At 45.1% G+C, this 20,536-nt stretch overlaps 1 protein-coding gene across 1 annotated transcript; it reads right to left on the reverse strand.

Annotated features, from left to right (window-relative positions):
• Nucleotides 1-6,067: 6,067 nt before the first annotated feature.
• On the reverse strand, nucleotides 6,068-19,744 carry CYP4V2 (cytochrome P450 family 4 subfamily V member 2). The gene is made up of 11 exons (XM_074155048.1): nucleotides 19,528-19,744; nucleotides 15,917-16,029; nucleotides 14,960-15,045; nucleotides 13,603-13,793; nucleotides 13,130-13,199; nucleotides 12,281-12,407; nucleotides 9,951-10,136; nucleotides 8,537-8,639; nucleotides 8,053-8,187; nucleotides 7,707-7,886; nucleotides 6,068-6,243 (listed from the first exon to the last, which is right to left on the reverse strand). Exons 1-11 carry the CDS (start codon nucleotides 19,742-19,744, stop codon nucleotides 6,068-6,070), a joined length of 1,584 nt encoding a protein of 527 aa, XP_074011149.1.
• Between the last annotated feature and the right edge of the window lie 792 nt (nucleotides 19,745-20,536).

A 20,536-nucleotide genomic window follows, 5' to 3' on the forward strand; every position in this document is an offset into this window, starting at 1 on the left:
TACCTCTTTTAGAAATTTGTCTCAGAAAAAGGAATCTTTTGGTGATGGTTGTTTCATAAGCAAACTTGGGGGAAAAAAAAAAAAAAAAAAAAAACTTTCTTAAAGCAGCAGTTCTCAAATTTATATATCACACTCCTTCCAAAAGCATACATCATTTTAACTACTACATCTATATGGGAATCAGTTGGAATTGATGGTGAAGCTGAGAAATAAGGCAGCAATGCTATTCAGAGAGAATCACAATGATGACACTCACTTTGGAAAATAAATGCATTTTCTTTCAGTGGGCCTGCTCCTCACATGACAAATGCTCCTGTTTACAGCGCTGCGCCCTTGCTCAAATCAACAGAGTTGTACTTCTGTACAGAGAAAAGAATGTGTTACCAACTCTATGTTCCTGAATTATTGTTTATTATATTATAGGACATATTATAAAATTCGCTGAGACAAATTCTCAGTTGGTATCGGTTTACAGAGCTTCACTAAAATCCAGAGAGATTACATGGGTAGAGGAGCTAGAAATTCAAAGTGCATAGAATACCAAAGACATCTAATACTCCCTAGGCTCAATAGAGGCTAAGTAAGGTTACTGTTGTCTGAATTCCCCCACTGTATTCATTTAGCTCCCAATAATATTCTGGCAACGAAAGCGGGATATTCTAATTAAGAGTTAATAATTCAGATGGCAAGGTAAAAAGAAGAACTCATCAAAACATTTTGATAAAATTGAAACGTTTTCAATGATAAAAGTACAAAACTCAGGTGAATCATCTGAAACAAAATGGAGGGCTTGCTTCTGTTTTGACTCTGCTTCATTTTGACTTGGTATTTAAAAAAAACAAAACCCGCTTCAGCCTAAGCTGTCAGCAAGTTATCTAAGACAAAATCTCCCTGGTAGTGCTTGATACCGCTTTCTGCTGATTTCCATTGCGATTTATGCAAAATTTCATTCATCCACAAAAGTAGCAGGAATTACTAAATTGTTTCACGTCAGGAAATGAATGACTGGACACTACTCTGATTCAGGTCTAATTCTGCCTGCCAAAACAAAACCCCACATTTCTTGCAGCAGTCTTATTCAAAAAGCAGCCTTATCATTGGAGAGGATCTGCTTTCTGTGATGAGATGCTCCCCAGGCATGACACAGAACAAGAGGCAAACCAATGTCGAGGGAATGAGGGAAGGTGCCAGTAAGACAAGAACAACATAATTTCTCATTTCCGTATGCTTTGTGGACATCCTAAAGTATGGGACACCCTGCTGAGTGGTGTGGTGACAGGCCTAAGGGACAGGAGGCCATCCGGAGGGACCTGGATGGGCTGGAGAAGCTGGGCCCACGTGAACCGTATGAGGTTCAACAAGGCCAAGTGCAGGGTCCTGCCCCTGGGTCAGGGCAACCCCTGGTATCAGCACAGGCTGGGGATGAAGGGATGGAGAGCAGCCCTGCTGAGAAGGACTTGGGGGTGCTGGTGGGTGAGAAGCTGGACATGAGTCAGCAATGTGCGCTCACAGCCCAGATAGCCCCCCACATCCTGGGCTGCATCCCCAGCAGCGTGGCCAGCAGGGCGAGGAGGGGGATTCTGCCCCTCTGCTCTGGGGAGACGCCCCTGCAGTGCTGCCTCCAGCTCTAGCCTGTATTCAGGTCTGTAGGTTTGGGCATACAGTTTTTTGCTAACCGCCTGCCTCTCTTCTCTCAAAATAATTCACATTTTCAATGGACACTTCATCTCCACAAGCTAGGCTCCAGGCATGGATCAGAAAAGTCCATTTGACAAAGAAATGATGGAGTTACATGTGGCAGAGAACTCCCATTCTCAGAAGAATCTAATATTTTTTTAATTTTTTGGGTTTTTTAAGAAAGTGAGGTAATTTAACTTTAATCCATGCAAACAAACTATGATGATCATCTTCCAAATATGACCTGACTATGAACTGAGGTAGTCCTATACTGGGAGCTTTGCCAAGGGGTGGCACCAATACTGCTTTTAGAAAAGAAGGTGGAGGGAGATTCTCCAAAGGCTCTTTGAGTCTTGTACCTGCTGGAAGAGAAGCATCCATGAGATGCCATGTTAAATCACGTGCGGCAAGAGGCTCTGTATGCAGGAGCATACAAACATCTACACACAGGTGTTTGTATTTTGTGGCATGAGGATTAAATACGTAGGGCAGGCGGATGTCTAGTTGGCCACCACTGGTCCACCTCCTGCACGTGCCCCAAATATGAGGCTTTCAGAGCCCAAAAATCATTTTGTGTCAAGGTGGCTGGAAATCTCTAGTGTCTCTGAGGCAGCCCTGGAGGCACTATGAAGCACCACTACCAGGGAGGTGATACAGAGGGCTTGTTGTCAATTTTCTTCGTAACAGCCATAAACCATGATCCAGAAACACACACTCCCTTTGCTGTCATCCCAGTAGAAAGCTGTGCCTTTTCTGCCACCATACAAAAGGCCTCTTTTTAGGAGACAAGGCTATCAACTCCTTACAGCAAGACAGTCATATTTCAGAAACAGAGCCAGCACCACCCCATGACCAGCATCACCGAGATGACCCTATACGAACCATTACTCAGGAGTAATATTTGGGTTTAGAGTTCAGCCACCACCTTCATATCCAAGCATCAGCAGACACCCAGCCAACAGAACAAGATCACAAACAGCTATACTGTAATAGTAATAAAAACCTGCAGTTTTTATTACACAGTATTTTATTGTCCCATTACTTTATCAGGAAACCTGGCAAGGCTCCGCTGCGTTCTTAAGTCCTACAGGGTTAACAAAGAAATTAAAAAAAAAAAAAAAAAAGGGAAAAAAAAGGATTGTTGCTGACTATAACCAACAACTACACGCCACACGAATCAGGTTAATAAAAGCATACACTCTACACAACGCAAGGTACCTAACATCTACCCTGCAGGCACAAAGTTCCTGTTCTTTCGGTATTGATTTCCTCTATTCATTTCCGTAGCAGCCCCAGCTTGCCGCAGAACCAGTTGTCACAACAGACGACGACAGGTCACTGCCTTTTCAGAACAGCTCTGAACACGAAGACTACGGGATTACACCAGTGGTCATCTTGGCAAAGATACCATGTGCACATTAAATGGGGATTTTCTACTTTGGTGACCCCATGCCAGGATTTGAGCCCATGCACTTTTAATAATGAGTTTCTCATTACAGTTTTATCCAGTTTTTGTCTCAATTATTTTTCTCGTTTCCATCAGAGATGGGAAGAAATTACAATTTACTTGATATCCATTATAAGAGAAGAGTATAGAACAAAAACAAAACAAGCAAAAATATTGTTGTAGACAAACGTCACAAAAAAAAAAAAAGATCTCCTTACGGAGAGAATTGTTATATTTGGTCCATTTTAAAAACTGCTTCCACAAAATAGATCCCACAGAAGAAAATTAATTAATATTAGTTTTTATTTGTCTCCAAAGTCCTCAGTTTAAGGACATGGTTTAACAAAACACGAGGTACCTCTCCAGGTTTCAGCTACATACCAAATGTCCTGAGAAAACATATTCTGGATGCAAATCTTGTATACCTGCAAAGCTCACATTACCAAGTACCCAGAAGCATTAAATAATTCCCGAACTTAGAGTCTCTTTGGAAAACAAGTGTCATTTGTTTTATGTTTATTAATGTAAGAAGTTGTCTTGAAAGTTACCTCATTATAAAGAAAAAAATTACAATCAGCCCTGTAATCTTAAATTCTTGTTATTATCCAGCAATGAAACCTGTCTTTGAAAATGAAGGCTGAAGAATGTAACCATATTATCATTGTTACACAACTTCTGCTTTCTTAATGGAATAAGAAAAGCAGCAATTCCAATAAATGATTTGTCAAGGTCTGTGATTTAATTTATGTAACCTAAGAAGTTAAACCCTTTCTTTTTATAAGATCCTCAGAAAATGGTATAACCTAGGTTTATCAGAATATAAAGAATTCAGCAGTTTCAAGGAAACCTCTCATTTACTTGGAAAACATAGGAATTATTTTCTCGCTATTCTGATGTTCTACAAAGCACAGCAGTATCCCAGGTATTAAACCACTAAGTGTTGTTAAAAGGGCACAAGGAAAGACAAACGAATCTGTGAAGGCCAACAAAACCAATAAGGGCAGATTACCTCCTTCCTTGCTCTGTAACACACTAATCATTAGAGGTGGACCAGTCCACATCAGCTGTACCATCTCTGACCTCCAGCTTCTCACCAGTTCTCCTCTGCACATCACTCACAGCCCCAGAACAACCTAAAGGTGACAGCACACCTACAGTCCCCTCCGCCAACCATGGTGGCAAAAGCGACTGCTCCATCAGGAGAGAAAGATGGTGGTGTGGTTATCGGTGTGCAGCCTTCTTTGTGCAGTGCCAGGGGTCACGCCAGGGTAACAAACACCAGCCAAAAGAAGTGCCAAAGCACAGGGCAGAAGTAGAATAATAGAATGGGTTGGGTTGGAAAGGACCTTAAAGATCTTTCAGTTCCTCACAGTGGGACACCTCCCACTAGACCAGGTTGCTCAAAGCCCCATCCAGCCTGGTCTTGAACCCCTCCAGGGATGGGGCAGCCACAGCTTCTCTGGGCAACCTGGGCCAGTGTCTCACCACCCTCACAGCAAAGAATTTCTTCCTGAGATCTCATCTAAGTCTCTGCTCTTTCCGTTTAAAACCATTACCCCTTGTCCTATGGCTCCACTCCCTGATCAAGAGTCCCTCCCCATCTCTCCTGTAGGCCCCCTTTAGGGACTGGAAGGGGCTCTAAGGTCTCCCCGGAGCCTTCTCTTCTCCACGCTGAATACCCCCAACTCTCTCAGTCTGTCCTAACAGCAGAGGGGCTCCAGCCCCTCTGATCATCTTTGTGGCCTCCTCTGGACTCGTTCCAACAGGTTCATGTCTTTCCTGTGCTGAGGACTCCAGAGCTGGACGCAGTACTCCCTGTGGGGTCTCACCAGAGTGGAGTAAAGGGGACAGAATCACCTCCCTGAAGTAAAGGGCACACCAGCTAGAGGACCTCAGTTTGATCTAGCACCAGCTTTTCCTCCAGTGCTCACAAAAGTCATGGAAAGCCTGTTCTCCAGCTGTATGGTTCCTTGCAGATTTTGACCTGTCCTGAAGGTACAGTCAGAATCTTTCACAAGCGCTTTGTTCCATCACTGCAATTCCTCTTTAACATCAATTAGCAAGAAATTCTCTACGTTGCCTTCAGGACCCCAGAAGGCAAGAGCAGACTGGCTCATGGTTTCAGCTTTGACTAACGCAGTAAAATCTGGCTGATTGATCACCCCAGAGGAACCGATGGTAAGAAATAATTATCCATCAGTAATTTACCTGCATTCAGCCATGTAACTTTCACAGATATAATTTCATTCCGTATTGAGGCACAGAAGAAGTTTATTCTCAAAACTGATAATAATACAGTGTTTCTGTCAGTACGAAATCCTGTGTGTAACTTGCACACTATCTAGTTCATGGTGTGATTATACAGATTAATGCCTATGGTACACTTTGCTAAAAAATAATTCAGAGCACTCGCTATTTGAGATCTACTGTAAATGCTTACAAAGGAAGAGTGAAACTATCAGAGATATTTGCCTTGTCTTCATCGATGCAGTCATCACCAAAACAGAAAAAAATGTGCCAAGTGAAAGAATTGATCACTTGTACTTTTCAGAACCAAAGAAACCTGAAAACGATACAAAGATATGAGACTATCAGTTACCTCGTAAGTGCTATGGGATATAACCACATCACTCCATATAACGTTGTTACCACCATAATTTAAGTTTTTTTGCACTGTTGCAATAGAATAGTTTCATCTGAGTAGATAAGGCACTAACGTTTGATGTTTAAAGATCAGCACTTCAAAGATGAACACGAACTTCACATGTACTAGAAAAGTAGAGCAATTTAGGGCTATTGCAACATCATCTTTCATGAAACAATCAGTTAAAAACTTCAGTTTCAATAAATTGCTGGACTGCAATCAAAATATCTGATTTAAAAAACATATCTCAGCCTAAATAGCTTGGAAGTTTTTGGAAAAATAAAATCTTGATTTTCCTTTCATTCTGGTCCAGCATTCGGCCTTCTCTTCAGCTTAATCCAGATGCCATTACTTGGACGAAGAATCAGTTCTCCAGTTATACCAAGCTCTTCTGGCTTGTGACATGATTCCACCCAGAAGCGCCGCAGGATGAGGGCTAGAAGAGCTTTCTCCTCCATTTGTGCAAAGCGCTGACCTACGAATTACAGGGCAGTGAAAAAAAGAGATGTTAATGTCAGGTTGCATCAACAGCTGCTGCATTTGCATGCTCACAGCAATACCCTTAGGAACACAGGACAGCAAGGACTGCCTCGAGAACAGAGCTGGCTTTAGGCCTAAATTGAGGTCATATGGATACTGCTGAAATGAGCACTTTTCTCTGCATGACGACTCTGGCCTTCCTGGGACAATCCCCAGCACATTCTCCTTCCCAGAGTACACAGAACTCACACAGCAGAGGAAAGAGTCAACACTTGTCATGTCTCTGGGATGGTTGACCAACTGGGTCTAGTGGAAGATGTCCCTGCCTGGGGCAGGGGGGTTGGAACGAGATGGTCTTTAAGGTCCCTTCCAACTCAAACCATTCCATGATTCTATGACTAGGCAGGGTGGAATGGATGACAGACCAGAACAGGAGAAGATGCAGCACGGGGACTACAAGGAGAGACAAATCCCACTGTTCCATATATGCAGGGAGGAGCAAAGGAGACAACTGCAACAGAATGACAGACTGACTGTCCTTCAAAGAACACCAAGCATCACACACACCAACGATCTGCTAGAACAGAGGGCAAAGTTCAATTTACATTTCAGAGAAAGGTGGAGAAGGAAAGGGGAGAACAGAGAAATAGGAGGGAAACCTAAACCAAGTGTCATAATCCAGGTAGTTCACACAAACGAAACTGAAAATGGGAACAGGACACAAAATCCAGTGCTCAAAACTCTTCCTGTGCTCCCCTCTATATAACGCACAAACCGATGTCTCTACATATGTATACCATGATGTATTATTTCTGCAATGATATTAATGAACCACCTCACCTGCACATATTCCTGTACACCCAGGAACTAGCTAGACATGTAATATTAAATTAAATTCCTCTGGAACACGGAAAGACCCAGTCTGCTGTTCTTATGGAAAGGGCACCTATTCCCAAGGAGACAAATTAAAAACAAACAAAAAACCCAACCCCACTCCCTCCAGAAGAAAACAAACAAAACCAGAACCCCAGAAGTAGTTGCATTTCCCATTTTTGTAAAAGGCATGGCAATTGTTGGATGTTCCCCATCTGCACTTAAGATCAGTGCAGGGAACAGCTTTTCATGCATTCTACAATATAAACACCACCACCTCTACAGCGAGCGCTGGTAAATGCCAAGTCTCTCACCGGCATTTGAAGAGCTAACAAGTTCTGGGATTACACTGACTCCTGGGAATAAAGGAAAACCTTAGGAAGAAACAGGCACCAGGCTTGCAGGGAAGACAGTGCCCAGAATTTTGAGGCCAGGAGTTTTGAGAATTTTGGGAATCTTGGGCAGTGGGGGACACGACCAGCAGGCACATCAAGACTTCAATTTCTGATACACTTGCTGCTGCCACAGTCACCACGCCAAAAGCATCACTGTCACATCACAAGGCCTTGGTCTTCAGCTACCTACCAATGCAGTTCCTGGGACCAGCTGAGAAGGGCACATAAGCATACGGGTGCCTTCCCTTACAGTTTTCAGGGAAGAATCGCTCGGGCCTGAACTCCTCCGGGTCGGGGAAGATCTCGGGGTCTCTGTGCAGGGCGTAAGTTATGACAACAACATTTGTGCCTTTTGGTACTTGATATCCTCCTAAAGGGGGAAAGGGAAAAGAAGGGTCAAAAGAACAGCAAAGAAGTGATTTTCTATACACAACAGCAGAGTGAAAAATAAAAGAACGCTGCCCTTTCCTTGGGAAACACCCCCGCTGAGGAGATGCTTCCAGGATAGGAAGTGGCAAACGTAGGACACTACTTACTAATATAGCAGTCCTCTCTCAAAGTACGGGCAAACAGTGGAACTGAAGGGAAGAGCCGAAGGGCTTCTTTCACAACACACTCAAGGTATCGAAGCTTCTTCAAATCGTCCATTGTAACAGGACGCTCAGTGTTGCCTGTCCAAAAACAAACAGGGGGATGAGCAAGACCAAAACTCCCCAGTTTTGGTTAAACTAACTCATCCCAGCTCCCTCCGTGAACTCTCATCATGCACCAAGACCACATAGGAAAAGGTGCCACACATATATCAAACATGCATGCCTTGCACCTAAGATGTTTGGTTGGCTGTAGTCTCCTTCAGATGTTCCAGCACCCGTCCCAATCACCTCTAGCTATTGAAAGCTCCAGAAGGGCCAAAAGGCATGTTCCTACCTTCCCTTCTACATACATCTAGGCCTATAATGTGCCACATTCCCACTCACAAACCATCACCACAACCCCAATGAAGGGGGAATGGAAACATACCAAACACCTCATCCAGTTCTCTGTGAACCTTCTCCTGGGCTTCACGATTATGTCCAAGTAAGTACAGGGCCCAGTTCATAGCAGCTGCTGTTGTATCATGGCCCTAGAGGTCCAGATTTACAAAGACATTCATTTTAACACTATTCCTGTGCACAAGAAGGCTTCGTAATTATTTAAGTGTGCAGGTAGTATGGAAAGTGAGACTAATTAGTCCCACCACCACAAGAAAAACAAATATCAAGATTGAAGAACTCTATCCAACACGCTGATTATCAGGATATAAGATGACCCATGATTCTGCCAGATGCCTGAAAACTGACCAAAAGAGAAAAGTGTTGAAATAACCCAAGCAAACATCCCTTTCCTCTGCCTCCCAGAAGCTGCAGGAACTATCAGTATCTACACAATGAAACAGATGTATTTTCATCTTTTTGGTTACCGTCCAGTCAGCAATGTAACATCTGGGGGGCCAACAACTACCACAGGAGAGACACAATTGACACAATCTGCAACCTTTACAAAACTATCCAAAAAAGGGTCTAATGAGACACAGTGCAGTGATCATAGGAGGGGACACTTCTTGGTTTCCTATGAGAAGGGGATCAGCTACTACAGTTCTCAGCACTGCATAAAAACTTGGAAAAGAAAGAAAACAAGGAGAAAGGGAACCAAAAAAAAAAAAAAAAGAAAAGAAAAAAAAGAGAGGAACTGAAGAGGGAAAAGTTGAGTAAAACAAGTGCATTTGTTGTGAAGTTCAGGATGCTGCACCTCTTCAAAATCCAGCTAGGGAGTAGTACAGGAATAGCAAGATGGGAAGAGAGTTTCAACAGCAGTAATATAACTCTGAATTAAACTCTTCTGACATATAATTCAAGTCCACCTAATGAAAGTGTGTGGAAAACTTGTGAAAGTCTTGTTTAGATCCTTCATTGGACATGAGAAGACCAATGCATAGCTGATGACAGAAGCAGAAGGTTACAGCCAATGTGGCAAGGGACAAAATGTGAGGACAGCTGACAAAATGCAGTGCAAACAAGAAAACCATTTAGCGCTCTCTTTAGTATTAATGAGGTTTGTCACAGGAGCCACGCCAGCCATTAAGCTCTTATTACTCACCTGTTTTCATGAGCAGAGCCTGCTCAGGTAGGCAGGGCCTGCCACGTGTGTATTGCCCAACATTTTGCCAGGGTAAAGAGTTATGGATCAAATGTTTCTATCCTTCAGTAGTTTCTATCCTAAAGAGATTTCCTCTTAGGCTTCCAGAGCTAAAATAACTTCATACTAAAAGCAACCTCCTAAACTAAGAAAAGGGGTCATCACTACCTGCAAAAGGTGAATCTCAGGTTCTGGGGGAAAAAAAGAAAAACAAAACCAACCCCCCAAAAACCAACAAACCAAAAGGTTCCTTGGGTACCTCAAACATGAAAGTATCCACTTCCTCACGAATGTCCTTGTAGCTCAATTTGTTCCCTTCATCATCTGTTGCACTCAGCAGCATGTCCAGGAAAGCCAGTCTCTTTCTGGAGCCACTTTCTTCACAGTTTCCATCATGTTTCATTTGCTTGGTGTTTCCAAGCTCTGCAGCTTTTTCTGCAATGACCTGAGATAAGAATAATTAGATTAGATATGATGCACGCAGTACACACGCACAGTCTACATCACAAAGGTTTGTCGCAACTTATTAGAACAACAACATCCATCTGTGGCAGTCTACGTGAGCTAGTTAGCATGGCTGTTAGCATTAGCTCACAAACTTTAACTGACTTTTTGTGTTAGAAGGTGAAATAAGACCAACCCCTCTTGTCCCACACAGTAGAATGAATCTTGAATAGCTTTTGTGTGATCAAGAAAATAGATAGCCAAATTATGCAAAGAAGCTGGTGATCATCAAGAAGTGTAAACACATCCAGAGTATCTGGAACAAGCCAATCGTGCATGCCAAAAATAGCAAGAGCAAATCAAAAAACACCTCCACAATTTGAACAGACTGGTCACCAAGAAAATATTCTCTTCGCTGTCCAATAACTTCACTATCCAATAACTATCCCCAATGTCTGGGGAACCCAGGAGACTGAAAAGAAGCCAGAGCACCCCACAACTATGCATCAGGACTACACATAGCATGGCTGGAGCCACTACACTGAAGCTTCCCAAATTTTCTTCAGTATGAGAGCAATGATTGAACTTCCCTTTTTTAGGCCAAAGCACAGCCCTCGTGATTTTCTGCTGTCACCACCATTGTCATAACAGCAAAACAGAACCCTTTGATAAACTGGTATTGCTCTTGACAACAAAATAATTAAAAACAAAGGCTGCAGACTATGTAATTCCATTCAGAGGAAGTACTGAATGGGAAAAAAAATATATACATTGTTTCCCTCACTGAACATACACATATAAAAACACATATTGAACCACCTTTTGTCTCAGTGCTTTCTGTCAGCATCTACACTAGGTGATATTATTATTATTTACTGTTCCTTTGCCATTGTCTAAGATTTGGCTTCTTATACTCAGTGCACCAGCCCAGCATGGGAAGAGAGTGTTACCTTAGGTCCCTTTAAGAGCCTCTCTCATGCCTCGCTGCTGCCATTGCCAATAAAAGGAAGCAAAACATGAACTACTTAAAAACAAAGCAGAGTCAATGTGGCTCGTTACATGCAGTCAAAGTACAGAGATTATTTCCTTTGTGTTGGGTATTGATACAATGACATCGTGGGATACGTAGACCTATTTCAGGGAGAGCAGCCTGTCTGGCAACATCCTAACAGTAGATTTGGGAGGGCAACTATTGGCAAGAAGAGCGTGGGAACTATGCTATTCTATGGGAAAGCTGGAGAGGGGCTTTTTACAAGGACATGTAGTGATAGGATGAGGGGTAGTGGCTTCAAACTAGAAGAGAGTAGATTTAGAATAGATATCACGAAGAAATTCCTTCCTGTGAGAGTGGTGAGACATTGGCCCATGTTGCCCAGGGAAGCTGTGGCTGCCCCATCCCTGGAGGGGTTCAAGGCCAGGCTGGATGGGGCTTTGAGCAACCCGGTCTGGTGGGAGGTGTCCCTGCTCAGGGCAGGGGGTTGGAACTAGATGATCTTTAAGGTCCCTTCCAAGCCAAACCATTCTATGATTCTATTTGGTAAGAGAAAGAGGTGTTACTTGCACAGTCTAACACGGTGAGAGAATACTGCATTTTATACCAAGTCAGTGACTTAAGCTTAACAGTTTCTGTGTCAAAGCATCTTACTGCTGATGTGGGGACCTGCTTGTGTTTGCTCATCTCAGCAGCTCTGCTCCGCATAGGGGAAAACGAAGACAGGCTTCAATTTCTGAGGGCTGGACCAAGTGGCGTTACCAAGCAGAGCCCCGGGCTTACTGCTCCAAACTTGGCAGTGAACTGTTGCAGGTGATTCAGATGGAGAGCATCTGCAGCAGAACAAGAGTTCAATGAATTCCTACTGTTCGTTTTGATCGTCAAGGACCTGTAAGTCCTATTACTCCCTTGAAGTAGTATACTCCCTTGCATAAATACAACAGAGCTCCTGACGGAGAAGTCAGCTATTGTCTTCTATTCAGGGAATTCCTCAGGATCCCAACAGAGAGTTCACCTCTTAACAGACGCATATCAAGGGCGCTGAACCTCAAGCCCATTTGGAATCTCTCTACTGAGTGCAAGACTGTGCTCCCACAACTAGAATGTGCCATTAAAAAATAAGAATAATTAAAAAAAAAAAAAAGAATGTGTACTGTATCTGTAAAATTGTGAAGGATCTTGAGGTTCCTCTCATGCTCTCTTCCTTCCTTGAACAGCATGTATAGAAAATCAGGCCAAAGCCAAGGGCTCTTCTGTCGCTGTTGGATTAGATCGCTCATCCTAGGGGCACAAAAGTTACATCATGTAACATTTCTTGACAAAAAAAAATTTACAGCACACTTTCAAGAATCAAAAAAAAGTTCTACCTCTCCCAATGGAATGGAACTGAACATGTTGTGTGGGTTTAGACCAACTTCAGGCCCACTTGTGGTACCATTTGGGAAACGCCAAGGATCTGATGACAATCAAACCTTCTAATTCTACCCCCCTTTTATAACATACCTCTCTCAACCCACCCCATCAAAAGCTAGGAGTGAGATGCCACAAGCAGCTACATCTCATCTAGGCTGACACACCAGTGTGGTAGGAATATAAGCCATGCTTTTCCTAATACATTGGGCAGTCATATACAATTTAATGGTGTAAATACTGCCATCAGCTGCAGAGCAGCAGTGTCTCAGCTTTAACACGCTGCCTAAACCAGCAGCCTCCCAGTTCTGCCAGTCATGAAACACTGCAGCTCCATATGTTTTTTTAACCTCCTGTACCAATGGATTAACTAAATAGCAGCTGACACCCTCTTCAAAGCCTCAGCCTCCCATTGCATATGCTCATCGGAAAATGCATCAAAATCTGCAGGAGTTTTTCCTGCCTTCTTGGCTTTCTACATCCTCCTGTGAGCCCCCTGACCACCTCTCCTAGCTCACAGCAGATGAACCCCTGGCACCAACAGCATCAACTCCAGCCCAGCTACAAAGCAGCCAAGGAAAAAGTCCATTTACCTGTAGATAGCACGAACATACTCAGAATCCTTATTCTCCTGAGCACCCACGTTCTTGCCCATTGCCGTTTCTAGGAGAAAATCATCAACAGTTCATGAGCGCTAAGCGAGATGCAGTCCCTGTACACAGTGAGTTACTACTGCTCCCATCCTCTGTCACCACGAAGTCCTTTTGATAGGCAAATACACACATCCCTCTCCAGGTGATGAGCTTGCTTTACATTTCCATGCCCAGAAACCCTGCTCCTCAACACCACCTCAGGTCAGAATGCTACCTCTGCCCTGCTCATCCCAGTAACTCACCTCCTCAGATGCACACAAGGAGAATGGATGGCCTTGGGAGGGTAGAAACGCATTCACACAATATGCAGGGACATTCCTCTTCAACTATCTCCTCACACAACACAGCACAGCTGTACTCATGAGCCTTTGCATCATTCACAGCTGCCCCCACGATAACTGAAGGGAACTTACCACAGATGATATCAAGGGCACACAGAGTGATGTCTAGAAAGACATCAAATGGTTCCTTGTCAACATGCTTCTCAAGTTTCTCCAACAAAATACTTCCTTGCTCATTCATAACCTCTAGAAAGTCAGTTAAGATTGCAAAGTGGAACGTGGGAGTTATCATCTTCCTCCGTGACCGCCACTTGTCTCCAGTGCTGGAAAATTAACAGGGAGATGGAAGGGTTAAAAACTCCAAGTCAAAAATAAAACCCTCACCATCACAGGAAGCACACAGTGGAAAAACTACAGCCTGGAACACCTTCACAGATGGACACACTGTAGATGACACTTCAGCCTGTCCATAGCACTCCCCCGAAAGAGCACAACGGAAACGTCTTTAGCTCCAGCTCTCTCCAAAGCACAACCCACCCTTTCTATAGCTGCTCTCAACAAAAGAACATGCCCCCAAGCCTTCAGGCAACATAGCCTCAGAGCTGCTCGGCAGACAGGCTCAGAGGGATGGCTCAGAAGCCATCTGTAGGACAAATCAGCTGTTCAGCTTCAAGGCCTCAAGTCATCACATTGCCTCTGTGAATCACCACCCATGCTTGCCTTCATCCGCTTACTAGGAAATGAGGATTGCAGAGAACTGGACATTACCCAAATTACTGCCTCGAGGTCCGGCTACAAAGTGCTTCTTTGGAGACAGGCAACCGACTCCCACATGTCAGTGAAAGAGCACGGAGCCACAGCGGGCGACACCAGCTTCCTGGGGGTTCTTGTTTGCTGTTTCTGAATCACACGCCCCACAGGGACACAGCTGGCAGCTCTGCTTACAGGGGAAGCCATCATACCACTTCTCCCAAGACCAGCAGACACCAAGTCTTTGCACTACTGCTCCCCCCTCCTCCCCACTCCTGAGGGAAACGATGGACAGGGTGTAGATACTCTCCCATCCCACCCCAAAGCATCACCAACCTCAGGCCCATCCTACTGGTTTGCCACGTCACCAGCTGAGATAAGCGATGCACATAGTCACAGTTCTGCCACTGGGTGACCACTCTACACACATCACAGCATTCAAAACACCCACACTGAAGAAGACACCACTTGCCATAGGCTACAGCTTCCCAAAACTCACATTCATTTCAAGCCTCTGGGCAAAATAGTAACAAGGGTCGAGTTTGCCAAGAAACAGGTTAACGCCAAAAGATTTTTATTAGACATTAGCTGCTAAAGAGCAACCAAGACCATCACAAGGAGTAAGACTTCTACAGCTACCTGCATCTCTGTCCAGCGATACCCACAGCATTCCTGCCACCAACCCCTCTTCCTACCATATACCCATTTCAAAAAAGCCAGCAATAGCGTTTCACCATACCTCGTCAGAAGTCCAGTGCCCAGCCACGGGTGCAGGAAATGGTACAGGTACGATTTTTCTATGTGTTTCGAACTGCTCAGAATAACCTGTCAGAAAAATAAAAGGAGAGGAAAAAAGTCACTTGTTAGATGAAGAGGGATTCCTTCAGCTGAGATTACTTCACACAGCCTCAGTTCCTCCACAGAAATGCCCCGAGCCTCACTAAAATGCGCAATATTTCAGTACAAGCTGGTACGGAGGGGGAACATTGAGTTCACACCCTCAAGTCTTTCAGTAAGTATCCCAATCCCGAGAAAAAATGAAATACTCAATATTCCCACTCCCCTTATCATCGTGAAAAAGAAAAATCTGTGTTACGAAGTCACAGGCAGAGCTCAGAGAAAACCCAACCGTTTCCAGCCTTAACCAAGCTCACAAGTACCACCACCTCTTCAATAAAAACTCCAACCTAGAAACAACTCCATCTTCCCAGTTCAAGGACCATCATTTCCAGTAGCAAAACTAACAATTACATTTCATGGCATCGAGACAGACCTACCAAGTTCTAATGCAGAAGTCAGCCCGACACAAGCATTGCAATCTGCATTTCATAATGTTCTGTCCTTATCTCAGTGGTCCCACCCATCTTCTCTGCTATCTGCTTGTCCGTTTTGATCTTGGGAGTAGAATTTTTCACACATGTGAAAACAAAGCTAAAGGAGATGCTTCTTTGTATAAAACATACTGGGTCACTGCTCTCATTTGCTGGACATCTTCAGTATTTTTTTCCCCCCCAAGACTAGGCTTTTTAGGCTGAAAGTGGAAGAATATTTCTTTAGCATGGGATCAGAGGACAATCTCAAGTAAAATCAGTCCAAGCCCTTTTTTTGTAAAAATTACACCAAGGGAATAGAAACTAGCAGGTTGGACGCTGCTTGGCATGACAAGAAGGAGTAGACGGGAGACAAGCACACTCACCTCCACAGTGTCAGGGTGATACAAAATCATTACAGGCAATGGTCCTAACCAAAGTTTGAACAATGGCCAACTCCTGAACTCTTCAACGTAAATTTGGAGTTGTTTAAAAAAACCTGGAATGAAAAAAGCAGATTAGAATTTTTTTAAAAACGGGGGGCGGGGAGAAGGCTGCAAGCAAGACTTTTGTAATGAACTCTTTTTCACCATATGCCCTGTAATTCTGCTTCTGCGGTAGTTTTATCTTGCTACGATGACCAAGCAGCGTATTTTGCACCTATCCATTAGCTGTAGTGCAGGAGCATTTCTTTACGGCCACACTCTTGAAGACACTCTGTTCCGGAGAAACCCCTCCCAGCTGTAGATAAGACAGTTTGATTTAAGCAGCCTCAAAGCACTGCAGCATGGGCCTTCTGTATTGCGATGCGCTTTGTAACAATTAGCCAAATCAAACTTCATCAAGGCTATGCTTATATTTTGGCTTATTTCACGCTAGCCAAAATGCTGTATCGAGATGCTTCTTTACTTTCCAAGTACAACACGAAGGCTTTTCCCAGCTGAGACCTCATTGACAGGATTAAACTCTACTCTTGTCCCTACTGAAGGGTAAGTGACCTCTTACGGGGGCCACTGTGGATTTGGCAATTCAGATGTCCCCGTCTCTAAGGGCACAAAGACTCATAGGATCATTTATGCCAGGGACCACCTGAGAGATACCAGTGCTGTCCAGCTGCCATCTGGACTTCATACCAGTGAGCTCAGCAACCCAGCCAATTCTCCACCCACATTATTATCCACTTATCCAGTCCACAACTTGTGAGTTTAGCTACACAGTAAGCATGGGAGATGGCATCAAAGACCTCGCTGAACCAAACTAAACACCATCTACTGCTCTTCCCTTGCTGACAGATCCAGCTGTCTCATCACAGAGGGCAATCAGATTCATTCTGCAGTTCTAGAGGAGGTGGCCGCTATCAGGATACTCAAGGATTAAACATGCCTTTGCCCTTTCGGAAATCACATTAAACAATAAATTACTCCCTCCAATGGCTCTGCAGAGTTGAAAATTGAAAGGTCTCCAAATCAAAGGAAAAGAAAAAATTTTTTTCCTAATAGATATCCAAATACCGCATTTGCTAGTGTTAGGCAAAGTTCTAATGACAACTCATCCAAAAGGCTTAAGAGTGTCAGATTATTTTGCTTTTTTTATTATTTATTTTTTCCTAACATCACCATGATTAAAATACCACAATTTTCCAGCATTTGTCTCCTGATATCAATCAATAAAACCACCATCAGATGAAAAGTCATTTTTCCTTCTGCTATAAAACCTTGTCCTTTTTCCTAAGAACTATCTTTTAATTGTCACATTTTTGATTAAAAGGATTATAAACCACAAACTTCACTCATTTTTACATAAATAAACAAGAACAAAGACAGATTCATAGATTGGTCCAGGCCAGAAGGGACCTCCAAAGGTCATCTAGTCTGACCTTCCCGCAGTCAGCAGGGACACCCCCAACTAGACCAGGTTGCCCAGGGCCTCGTCGAGCTTCACCTTGAATATCTCAAGGGAAGGGGCCTCAACCACCTCCCTGGGCAACCTGTTCCAGTGTTCCACCACCCTCATGGTAAAGAACTTTTTCCTAATATCCAATCTAAATCTCCCTTTCTCCAACTTAAAACCATTGCCCCTCGTCCTGTCACTGCAGGCCTTTGTAAACAGACCCTCCCCAGCCTTCCCGTAGCCCCCCCTCAGGGACTGGAAGGCCCTATGAGGTCTCCCCGGAGCCTCCTTTTCTCCAAGCTGAACAACCCCCCAGCTCCCTCAGTCTGTCCTCATAGGAGAGGTGCTCCAGCCCCCTGATCATTTTGGTGGCCCTCTTCTGATGGTCATGGACTTAACCAAAGTATGCTAACAAAGGAGATTAGAGACTCCACAGAACATGAAAGTCTCCATCAAATTGCTTTCTGGAGAGAGATGCAATATTCTGGGTTTTTTTGTTTTGTTTTTAAGACGATTGAAGAAACGAAAAGAAAAAGAAGATCCATCTCTTAGATAGGTTCATATACACACCCCAACTATGCTTCTGCTACTGCTTCCCCAAAGTCAACCTCAAGGAAAGCTGCTTGCCCTCACTTCCACCAAAGATCTCTCACATCTGTATTTAGATATGGGGTTGGGTCCAGAGGAAAGATGCCAGCGTGCACCCTGGCAAACAGAGGGACCATGTCTCAGCACGTGTCAGCACTGGTCAATGTGCATGCCCATGCTGTACTGGTCCTTAGATTCACCACGCTCCCACGACCCAGTCACTCGCTTTCCTGGGTCACAACTACCACATGCAGCACTACAGGCTTGGGGAACAGTGGCTGGAGAGCTGCCTGGCAGAAATGGATCTGGGGGTGTTGGTTGACTGTCGTCTGAACATTAGCCAGCAGTGTGCCCAGGTGGCCGAGAAGGCCAACAGCATCCTGGCTGGTATCGGGAATAGTGTGGCCAGCAGGACTAGGGAAGCGATGGTCCTCCTGTACTGGGCACTGGTGAGGCCCCACCTCGACCGCTGTGTCCAGTTTTGGGCCCCTCACTACAAGAAGGACATTGAGGTGCTGGAGTGGGTCCAGAGAAGGGCAACGGAGCTGGTGAGGGGTCTGGAGCACAAGTCTTGTGAGGAGCGGCTGAGGGAGCTGGGGGTGTTCAGCCTGGAGGAAAGGAGGCTGAGGGGAGACCTTCTCGCTCTCTGCAACTCCCTGAAAGGAGGGCGTAGCCGGGGGGAAAAGGTCTCTTCTCCCAAGTAACAGGCGATGGGACAAGAGGGAACGGCCTCCAGTTCCATCAGGGGAGGTTCAGATTGGATATTAGGAAAAATTTCTTCACTGAAAGCGTTGTCAGGCATTGGAACAGGCTGCCCAGGGAAGGGATTGAGTCACCATCCCTGGAGACATCTAAAAGACTGTGTAGATGTGGGGCTGAGAGACATGGTTTAGTGGTGGATTTGGCTGTGCTGGGTTAACAGTTGGACTTGATGATCTTTAACCTCTTGCAAGCAAAACAATTCTATGATTCTTTCGCATCTAACGTGTAAATCGAAGGCACAGCTAATTCTGAAAATGACACAGCAACTCAGCATGTGGAAGTCCCTTGCACATGCTCAGTTGGGGGAAGATAAGCGTTTAAAGAAGTAGTTTTCTTTGCAAGCTAAGAGCTTTGTTTGGATCGCAGCTAACGGCCCGTGGTCTGTGTGGGACACAGCATTTCCTGCTGCAAAAAATACATTCCACAGCATTCCTGCTCCACCTCGCCAACAACTGGAAACTGGTCCAAGTCCAGCATCTGGAAGCCACTGTCAGACTGAAACTTCAGCTGTGTCAGACTGAACCTCTGACTGAGAGTAACCCCACATTTATGCAGTTTCTCTCCCCTCCACTGCCCGCTTCTCACACAGCTCCCCTCAGCCCCAGAGAGAAGTAAAGGCGATGGAACACCCTACAGCCCCCCCCCCCAGCCAGCCACAGCTCGACCACCCAAGCACCTCACCAGCACTGGCTCCTCCAGCAAAGCCCCACGCGGTGCGGGGACCTCACATCTGGGTGACGGCATGAGCTGCCCTTACCTTGTCCATCCCGCTCAAAGAGCAGAGTATTTCCCAGCACAGGAAGGCAGGGGCTGATACCTGGGATCGGCTTCATCACCCACCATTGCCTCCAGTAGTCCCTCAGGGAGGGCAGGGAGCAGACGGCCACAACCGCCATCAGCAGAGTGATGACCCCGGCCCCCACGTGCAGCAGCTGGGGTACCCCCACAGCATCCTGAATGACCTCCATCGCCATCTCCTAGGCTCCTATTACCAGCCTTGGTCCCTATTAGGGAGCTGGCACTGCCCGTGCCGGCCGGCTCTGCCGTGCTGCCGGGAGCCGAGTGAGCCAAGGGCCACCAGAGCGAGAGGCGGAGCTGTCACATGGTCCCGAGACACAGCTTCCTGCCAGGAAAATAAACAAAGACATAAAAAAAAACCAACCCACACACAGGCAGAGAAGCTGCCTGCAAGCACTTTGTGACGGCAGAGCAGCCACAGGGAAGGGTGCCGTTTCCCTGACCTCACTTGGATCCTCAGACTGAAGTGAAGAGCAAGAAAGTTCTCTGCAGGTCTGTGCAGTACATCAGAAGAAAAAGACACAAACCGCTGTCAAGAGAAAAAACACCTTTTTGCTGATTTGGGAATGATGGATTTTCATAGAATCATAGAATGGTTAGAGTTGGAAGGGACCTTAAAGATCATCCAGTTCCAACCCCCCTGCCATGGGCAGGGACACCTCCCACCAGACCAGGTTGCTCAAAGCCCCATCCAGCCTGGCCTTGAACACCTCCAGGGATGGGGCAGCCACAACTTCCCTGGGCAACCTGGGCCAGTGCTTCAGCACCCTCACAGTAAAGAATTTTCTCAATATCTGTTTTTCAGATGCTCAGGGAACAGGATTTTGCCACACAGAACTGCTCCAGTGTTCTCCAACCTGAGACCCCACCTGCAGTACTGCATCCAGCTCTGGGGCCCCCAACATAAGAAGGGCATGGACAAGATGCTCAGAGGGCTGGAGCCCCTCTGCTGTGAGGACAGGCTGAGA

The sequence above is a fragment of the Numenius arquata genome, chromosome 10, assembly GCF_964106895.1.
Source record: "Numenius arquata chromosome 10, bNumArq3.hap1.1, whole genome shotgun sequence".
Classification (NCBI taxonomy): domain Eukaryota; kingdom Metazoa; phylum Chordata; class Aves; order Charadriiformes; family Scolopacidae; genus Numenius; species Numenius arquata.

Excerpts from the sequence above, each read along its gene's own strand:
- CYP4V2 (XM_074155048.1), bottom strand. The coding sequence starts at position 19,744 with ATGGCGATGGAGGTCATTCAGGATGCTGTGGGGGTACCCCAGCTGCTG. Across the intron at positions 16,030-19,527 it reads CTTTGAGCGGGATGGACAAG|GTTTTTTTAAACAACTCCAA; the intron begins GTAAGGGCAGCT and ends TTTTCATTCCAG. Across the intron at positions 12,408-13,129 it reads TATGTTCGTGCTATCTACAG|GATGAGCGATCTAATCCAAC; the intron begins GTAAATGGACTT and ends TTGTGCCCCTAG.